We start from the raw sequence: 8,493 nt of genomic DNA, 5'->3' as shown, positions 1-8,493 counted from the left end.
TTTTATGAAATATAGTTTTGCTAAAGCTGTAAAATTATAAAGTCCACAAACCTAGGAAGATCAAATAAATAGCTACAAATTACCACTAGAAGCCAAGGCACACCAGGCATAGTGGCACAATTCTGTTTTCCTGGCTATTCTGAGGGCTCTGAGGCAAGAGAATCACTCATTTAAGAGTCATCTGGTCTTCAGAGTGAGCTCAAGAACATCCTAACCAACTTAACAAAACTTTGTATCAAAACAGAAAATACAGGCTGAGTATGTATCTCAGTGGTAGAGCATTTATCTAGCAAGTGTAAGGCTCTTAGTTTAATCAGAAAAAAAAAATTAGCAAGCCTTGCTAAATTTCCCTAGGCTTATTACCTATGGGTCAAGCTCCTTCTGTCTAATTATTCTTCTATATTACTGTCCACTCTTGACAAAATGTAAGTGCAAAATTATACAAGTTTCACTGAAGCTCTGAGTCTTGACTTCTGGAGATTCTTGCACCATATAAAATTTACACTAATTTGTATACGTTTCTTTTGATAATCTAAGTGTTGTGAGTGTGTTTGTCAGTCATGACGCTAACGTTTGCTGAGACATCTTTTCTTCCTACATCTCCTATGCATGAAGGCAAATCTATTCAATTTGTTACAACCTGTACCTTTACTGGACCTGGTGGTACCAAGTCTACTCACAGCTACTCTGATGGCTGAGGCTGGAGGATGGCATGTTTTAGGTCAGCCGGCTAGTGTGAATTTCAGGCCAGTGTGGAAACAGTGAGACCCTGATGAAGCTCAAGAGAAGAGCACATGCCTGGCATAAATGAAGCCTGACATCCAAATTTCGGGACTGTTAAAAAAAAATGCCACCCCATCTCCTTCCATAGAGGAGCACTGACTCTATCCTCACTTCTTGCCCCTAGATTCCCATCATGCATCTCGGTTTATAACTCCAACAATATCCATAAACATCATTAACATTTACATGTCCATTCCTACCTCGTGCTTTCATATCCATAACAACCTAACTGACAGACCTGGCTGCCCTGCCTGATTACTTTCTAACACACCCTACACTTCTACCAAGGTAGTACAGTTCCCAAAAGCTGCCTACCTGTTTTACTTTGCTAAGTGTAAAACTGGGAATGTGGTTAGGAATTGGCCTGCAGAGATCCCTTTTACTTATGTTGCCTTTTTAAAATATTTGGAATCCTAGTGAAACTTTTGCCCTACTCTCTAAGACTCTCCATTATGACGCCAAGCATGAGAGAATAAACTTTATTATAAACATTTTCAGTTTTTTTTTTTAAACCACTAATGCTAGTCATACACCTCACTGCCTGGAAGATACAAAATGGTTCTTCCCTGGGGTAGGCAACCAAAACATGCCTTTTAATACATACATTAACCAAGCAATCAGTTCTCTCTGCTTTTCCTTGACTTACATCCTAAGAGGAAATACTTCTCCGCCCCAGCCATCCCGGAGCCAGGTACCAGATAAATGCCAAACTACTGAAAATAAACAACCCAGAACTTTTCAACCTCCATCCGCTGCTTTTCTTGTAAAAAACTTGAGTTAAATTCTTAACCGAAGAGCACTTTCCTTCCTGTCTTTTGCTTGTTGACAACTTAATGTCTTTCCTAGGTATCCCAGCATTGCTTGACATATGTAACAGGATCTCCTTTACTAATGAAGGGCTTTTAAAAGGTTTATTTTATTTTATTTTATTTTATTTTATGTGAGAGAAATGGCTCAGTAGTTAAGAGCACTTGGTAAGGTCCTTCCAGAAGACCTGAGTTCAATTCTCGGCACCCAAGTCCAGTGGCTCACGTGTGTGTTATGTACACGAGGCTTTTCTACAGCCTGGTTACTGCAGAGAAGGAAGACAAATGCCACGTGGTTGGTGGGAAGTGAACCCAGGTCCTTTGCAGGAGAAGCAAGTACCCTTAAATGTTGAGCCATTTCTCCAGCTTCAAAGACTGTGAAATTTAAAAGGGTGGCTGTTAAGGAGATAGTCATACATAGACAGATCCCTGCACTCAAATGTAGTTTCTGTATCTGGGGCCTATGTATGCTGTCCTAGTAGCCCAAAGTCCCAGGTTCCAATAGGGTCCTCTTCATTGATTCAGTTCGAATGCTAAGATAGCAACCTCCAAGAACATGCTCTGTCATTTAAGACTGGACCTATGTGTGCATTTAGGTACTGAGAAAACAGCAAAGCATAATATCAAGGCAAAGAGATCAAGCTCCCATCTCTCCCAGAGCCAATAATCTAAAACCTGCCAATAGGGCCAACTTCCTAAAAATTTCATCATTTCCCCCAAAACATTAAAGACTAAGGATTAAACTTAAAACATAGGCCTTTGGTATACATTTCAGGTTCAAATTATAGCAACAGGATGGAAAAATGCAGTAGTGAAGTTAATAACGTTGCAAAGGAAGTGCTGCCTGTCATGTCTAAAGGGAACCTCAAAATGACAGTCTTGTGCTCACTTCAGGCTGCAATATAGGACTGCTGTTGTTAAGTCTTATCATTCCTCAGGAATCTGTAAAACAGGATTCTATCTGCCAGGAAGAGCCACTTCCTTATTGACCGCAACATACCAAAGCCTCTGGGCTGTAAGCCCCTCCCTCACTACCCTACACTTCCAGGCTATCCCAGTTCCTCTCACCTTGCAGCTACCAGTTTGTGTTTTTTCCCCCACTCCTGCTTTCTCTCTGCCCTTGCCAGTGTGCCCCTCTGCCCCACAGAGGGATCCATAGCTGCTCTGTACTTTCCCAAAAGCCTTTGGCAATTGTCTGTCTCATATCTCTAATAAAAACCTTCTTCCTACCCATGGATTGGTCGGTTTGGTAGATTCGCTACTCCCTTATTACCCTACCTAGATTTAAATTTTTCTGGTTACTATAAGATGGATTTTAGTATAATCAAAAAGGAAAAAGATGTCAGGGATTCTAAAAGTTCCTGTCTCTACAGACACCAAAGAATGCTAAAGTTAAGGAACATCTATACAAAAATCAAAGCATTATCAAGCACTTCAAACACTTCCTAAAAAAATTGAAGTGCAGCTAGAGTAGAAGATACAAATAAATTCATGTATAATCTGAACCCTTTAGAAGTTTACCTTCTATGGGGTGAAGAGATAATCATATATAAAAAATAGTATAAACTAAGATATGAAATGTACTGCTATGTAACATGTGAAATGCTAGTGAACCAGTATGTAGGAATCCAGGCAGCCTTAACCAAATGTAGAGGGCAGATTTCTATTTAAATGCACGATCCCTACCTTCTCTAACCCTTTACTCTGGTCAACTCTCATTTTCTTTAGGCAGGCTTAAGCAGATTTCTTCTTTTACATTTTCTCTTTAATTCAGAAAAAGGTCAGAGCCTGTATAAAGGTATGGAGCACATTATAACCATGGGGTCGTTATCCATCCTGATAATGCACTTATAAAGAGAATTAAAATTTACTGTGCACATCCCCAGGTGAATTCTACCCTTTGTTCCACAAATGTTAACCACTGTCTTTCATCTGGTGTTTTATCCTCATAATTCTTTCTGAATGATGTTTGTATCATACACACATATCTGTTCATAAATGCATACATATTTATGTACACATAAAATAATACAAACAGCATTCAGAAGGAATTGTGAAAAAAATAAAACACTATATAAATGACACACACAAGTATGTATGTGTTTAAGTGTGCCTATGCCTTTCATTACAAATGTAATAGATTGTTTTAGTTTTCCCTTTCTCTGTATTTCATAGTCATCACCGAATCTTTGTACCTTTGCAAGACAGTGCAGATGTTCTTCCAGTCAGTGCAACTTGTAATCTTGTTGTGACTACTTCAGTTTTAACTAGAATTTTATCTCCTTGATGGAGAATTCTTTTTATTCCTTTTTTTTTTTTTTTTTTTTCGTTTTCGTTTTTTTCGAGACAGGGTTTCTCTGTGTAGCCCTGGCTGTCCTGGAACTCACTTTGTAGACCAGACTGGCCTCGAACTCAGAAATCTGCCTGCCTCTGCCTCCCAAATGCTGGGATTAAAGGCATGCTCCACTATGCCCGGCCTTGATGGAGAATTCTTGGGGAAAACATCTAACTCTATTCTAGGAACCTGAGGTCAAGACACCCCAGGTAACTGAGCTTCTAGTAAGCTGCCTGCTTGAGCAGAACCCTCTCCAGATAACTGCTTATCTTAGCTTTTGTTAAACTGCTAGCTTGTGCACAAACCTCCCACTGTAGCTATATAATGAGATACTGAGGATATGGCTTTTGCCTTCAAAAGCCTCTTGCTCTAAATGCTTGTGGCTACACTTGGGTCCTTGAATGTAACCACTACTGCCTAGAATTAAGACTTCCAAGTGTCTGTAAACCATGTCCTAATAGTCATCTCTGGGGGGCTCCCCTTAACACCTTAATGAATTTAATGGTTTATCACAGATAGATGCTATAGGGACAACTATTATGCTCCCTAGATGTGGTCAAAGACCATTTACAGGAGCACAAGGTCCCCAATGAAGGAGCTAGAGAATGTACCCAAGGAGCTGAAGGGGTTTGCAGCCACATAGGAGGAACAATATGAACTAACCAGTCCCCCCCCCCCCAGAGCTTCCAGGAACTAAACCACAAACCAAAGGGTATACATGGTGGAACTCATGGCTCTAGCTGCATATGTAGCAGAGGATGGCCTAGTCGGTCATCAGTGGGAGGAGAGGCCCTAGGTCCTGTGAAGGCTCTATGTCCCAGTATATGGGAATACCCTGACCTGGAATTGGAGTGGGTGGGTTGGGGAGCAGAGGGAGGGGAAGGGGGAAGGGATAGGGAATTTTTCGGAGGGGGAACTAGGAAAAAGGATAACATTTGTAATGTAAATAAAGAAAATATCTAATTAAAATTCACTGACTGGCACTCTAATAAAGAAGAGTCTTAGAGACAGAGATCCAAAGAAAAACACTATGTGAGGATGGAGAAAATGATTAGAATGGTACATTTGTAACTCAACTGTTGCCAAATATCGATGTCAACCTCTGGGAGTCAGCATAGGAGAAAAGACAAGATTCCCTCTCACCACCTCCAGAAAGAATGAACTCTGCCAACAACATCATTGCAGATTTACAACTTTTAGAACTGCGAGCAAATGAACGAACATCTATTGTTTGAAGCTATCCAGTTCATGATTTTCTTACAGCTGCTCTGGGAAATAAGCGCATCCTTTTAGCAGGTCTGTGTATGCTGGTGACAAGCCCTTCAACCAGGGAAGGAAGATGTGATGGATTGAACTGTCTTGGCTTATGGCAGCAGGAAGCAAAAGAGTAAGAAGTAGGTAGGGTTTTGATAACTCCTCCAAGGGCTCATCTCCAATGCACCAACATCGTTCCCAAAATACCCCACTGCCATTATCTCCCCACTGTGTAACAAGCCTCAACATCTCTGCCCTTGGCTGATATTCAAACCATAAACATAGCACCTACCAAGTTAATGAAGGCTGTCTCTACATAGCCTTTCCCCCTGTTGCTGCAAACCAGTGGTGCTCCAAGGTTTAGTGGTCAGAGCACTTAGAAATCTCTACTGAAGGTCCACCTTAAGAATGTCTGACTCAACAGGTCTGGAGTAGAGTCTGAGAATATACACTTCTAGCAAATTTCCAGCTGCTGCTGCTTCTGCTGGTTCACACTTACCCAACAGCATTTTGTTTAGGGTTCTGGTAAGCTAGGTGCTTTTCTTTTTCAAGATGAGGCGAAACCAAAAAGATTTTTAAAAACGTGGATTGACGTTAACATGAAACTGTAGTGTATGCAAGTCAAACTTTTATTTTTAACAGGTACAAGTGTAATCCTACGTATCATATGAAAGTTCACCATGCAGTCAGACGTCTGCTGGTGACATCTTTGCATAATGAACTTTAGAACAAAATCAAATTTTCTGGATTACTAAAAACTAGAAAATTAATGAAGGGGGAAAAAAAACCACTTCTTCCGCTGTCCATTTCTTTCTTCTGGGCTTTGCAACTGTAGAAGGAAAGAAGAGATAAGCAACACTTATTAGAATACACTCCTGACTTTCTTGCCAATTTTATGTACTGTCATTGTTTCTCAAGGAGAAACTAAAATATTTCCCTGTTGTGTTTCCCTAACAGATCCTTAGGTATTAGAGTATTTCTGATTTGGAGAGTGTCCGTAATCTTATCATATCAACCTCACTAACCTACTGGCAAACACTTGCAAGGGCCTGGTTTTCCTTTCGCTCTGACTGCTTCTCAGAGACCAGAACTCCCTATGGTTACCCTAACCCTCCAGATTCCCTAAGCCCCCCACTTACTCTGCTTTCATCTCTTAAAAATGAGATTTGCATCTCTTTTAAAAAACATTTTAAGAAATTTAAAAATTAAGATTGAATTAAGAATTTGAATTGAATTGTAAGTGAAAAAACTAAAGTTAAGGAAAATTAACGATGAAGGAAATTTTAAGAGATTTTCATCTCTTTAAAACCACAGGTCTAGAAATGAAAAAAAATCAGAAAGACAAAATAATAATTTGCATATGAATCATGGCGTGTGATCTTTCTTGAAACACTTATTTTGGTCAGTGATTTCCATGGCCACATTGCACTGCATGATCTTTCACTGGTTTCTACTCCCGAGTCTAACAACTTCTCCTCTGTAGTAAGTAATCTCACTACAATCTAAAGAACAGGCATCTAGACATCATTGACTTCTGCTTAACTTAGGGTTCTTAAACTGTATACTGGATTAAGTTAATACTTATTAATATAAAAAGATAACAACTGTTTAGTTTACCAATAATATTTTTTTTAAAGATGCTCTTAGCTGCAGGGATATGTTAGGAATGGTTAGTTAGTGAAGCCAGTACCTGCATGCCTAAGGTGAGAAGCCATTCGCAGACTACGGGTTCTTTTCATACTCTCCATCCGGGTTTCCCATTTCCTCCTCCTCCTCCTCCTCTTCTTCTTCCATTGCAACCTCTTCATCAGCATTTTCACACCTACACTCCATTTGCTCCTTAGGGTTCACTGGTATAGACACCAGGAAATTAGGGTCGTGGAAGAAATAAATCATCCTACACTTCACTTCATTCTTCCTTAAATGATGGCCAGGAACACCTGGAGAATATGAATAAGTGAGAAAGAGTATTTTAGCAAAAGAAAGCAGTATTTTAACAACGCTTCTATGGTCCCAAGTGTCTTTGCCTAAAAAGAACTTCACAGTGGCAATTTTTCCACTTCTCACCTGTAGAAGTATCTCAAAATCATGAGTCTTGTTTGTTATAATTTTTAGGGGGAAATATCACTAAGTGCTAATTTGTCTCCAAAACAAACCACTGGCCCCTAGTTTTCAGATTCTCCCATTACTTAACCACGTTGAGCAAGCTCCAAACATGGAGCATGGCCTGCATTTGAGAAAGATGGGCCAACATATGTAAAAGAAGCAGCAAGGATCAAGAATTTCACCACCACTTTCTCCCTTGGTACTTAGGGTTACAGGAGCCACTTGGCTAGATTCCAGCTGTTTTCAGAACCTGGCCTTATTTTCATCCAGCCTTCCTGCTGACTTTGGAATTTTGCTCTGTTTCTTGCCTCCCTGTTGTTGATGGCACCTCCCACTTCCTGTGCACAGGATACTGTAGGGTCTGGGGACAAAGGGCAGAGTGGAAAGGAAAAAGGGTATGTGGAGAGGAGAGAAGATCAAGTAGAGTAGAGGGCATAGGGGAAGGGGAAAGGAGGAGGGAGAAGCAAAGGGAAGGGAGATAGAAGAGAAGAGGAAGAAGAGGCTAAGGGAGAAAGAGGGAAACGGAAGATATGAGGGAGCACAATGGGACAGGGAATTGAGAGGGGACAGGGAAGGGCATAAAGATAAGAGGGTAATGGGAGAGACAGGGTAAAGAAGCAGGTGGAAGAAAATGGAAGAGAGAGGAAAGGGAAGGGAGGAGAGAGGTGATGGACAGAGGAGAGGGGACAGAAAGGAAGGGGGAGACAGGAAGAGAGACACACAGGGGAGAGTGAAAGGGAAGTGAAACTAGGGAGAAGTGATGGACAGAGAGGCAGGAAAGACTCCAGGACCACAGGGAACTGGGGGGCTGGAGAGGAAGTCCAGCAGGCGGGGAGGAGAGCAGGGAGAGGGAAGGGGTAAGGGAAGCAGGAAGTTGGAGAAACAGAGAGAAGAAAAGGAGGGGTGACAGGCTGGAGAAAGGGAGGTGGGAAAAGAGAGGGGAGCTGGGAGGGAAAGGGGAGCAGGGTCAGGAAAAGTACACAGAAGCAAACAGCAAGCCTGGAGGGGGGATTCTAGAAAAGAAAGGCATTAGAAGGTTAGCAGAGAAGGGAGCAGGGACAGGAAAGGCAGAAAGGGAGGGGGAGCCAGGGAGGGGGAAACAAGGTGCAAAAAAAAAAAAAAAAAAAAAAAAAAAAAAAAACAAAAAAAAAAAAAAACTGAAAAACCAAACAAAAAAAAAGGTGAGCAGGAAGGTGGAGGGGAGCCAGG

The 8,493-nt window shown here is 41.2% G+C and overlaps 1 protein-coding gene across 1 annotated transcript in view; it reads right to left on the bottom strand.

The window, feature by feature from the left end:
* Positions 1-6,885: 6,885 nt before the first annotated feature.
* The window catches only part of LOC110287546 (tumor rejection antigen P815A), a 3,310-nt gene continuing 1,702 nt past the window's right edge, over positions 6,886-8,493 (bottom strand). The window contains exon 2 of the mRNA XM_021154134.1: positions 6,886-7,118. Within this exon, the coding sequence (XP_021009793.1) occupies positions 6,901-7,118 (218 nt within the window). The 3' untranslated portion in view covers positions 6,886-6,900. The remainder of the gene's footprint in view (positions 7,119-8,493) is intronic.

Source organism: Mus caroli, chromosome X (assembly GCF_900094665.2).
Source record: "Mus caroli chromosome X, CAROLI_EIJ_v1.1, whole genome shotgun sequence".
NCBI classification, from domain to species: Eukaryota; Metazoa; Chordata; class Mammalia; order Rodentia; family Muridae; genus Mus; species Mus caroli.
The sequence above is the reverse complement of the archived record's forward strand: the minus strand, read 5'-3'. Positions and strand labels throughout refer to the sequence as shown.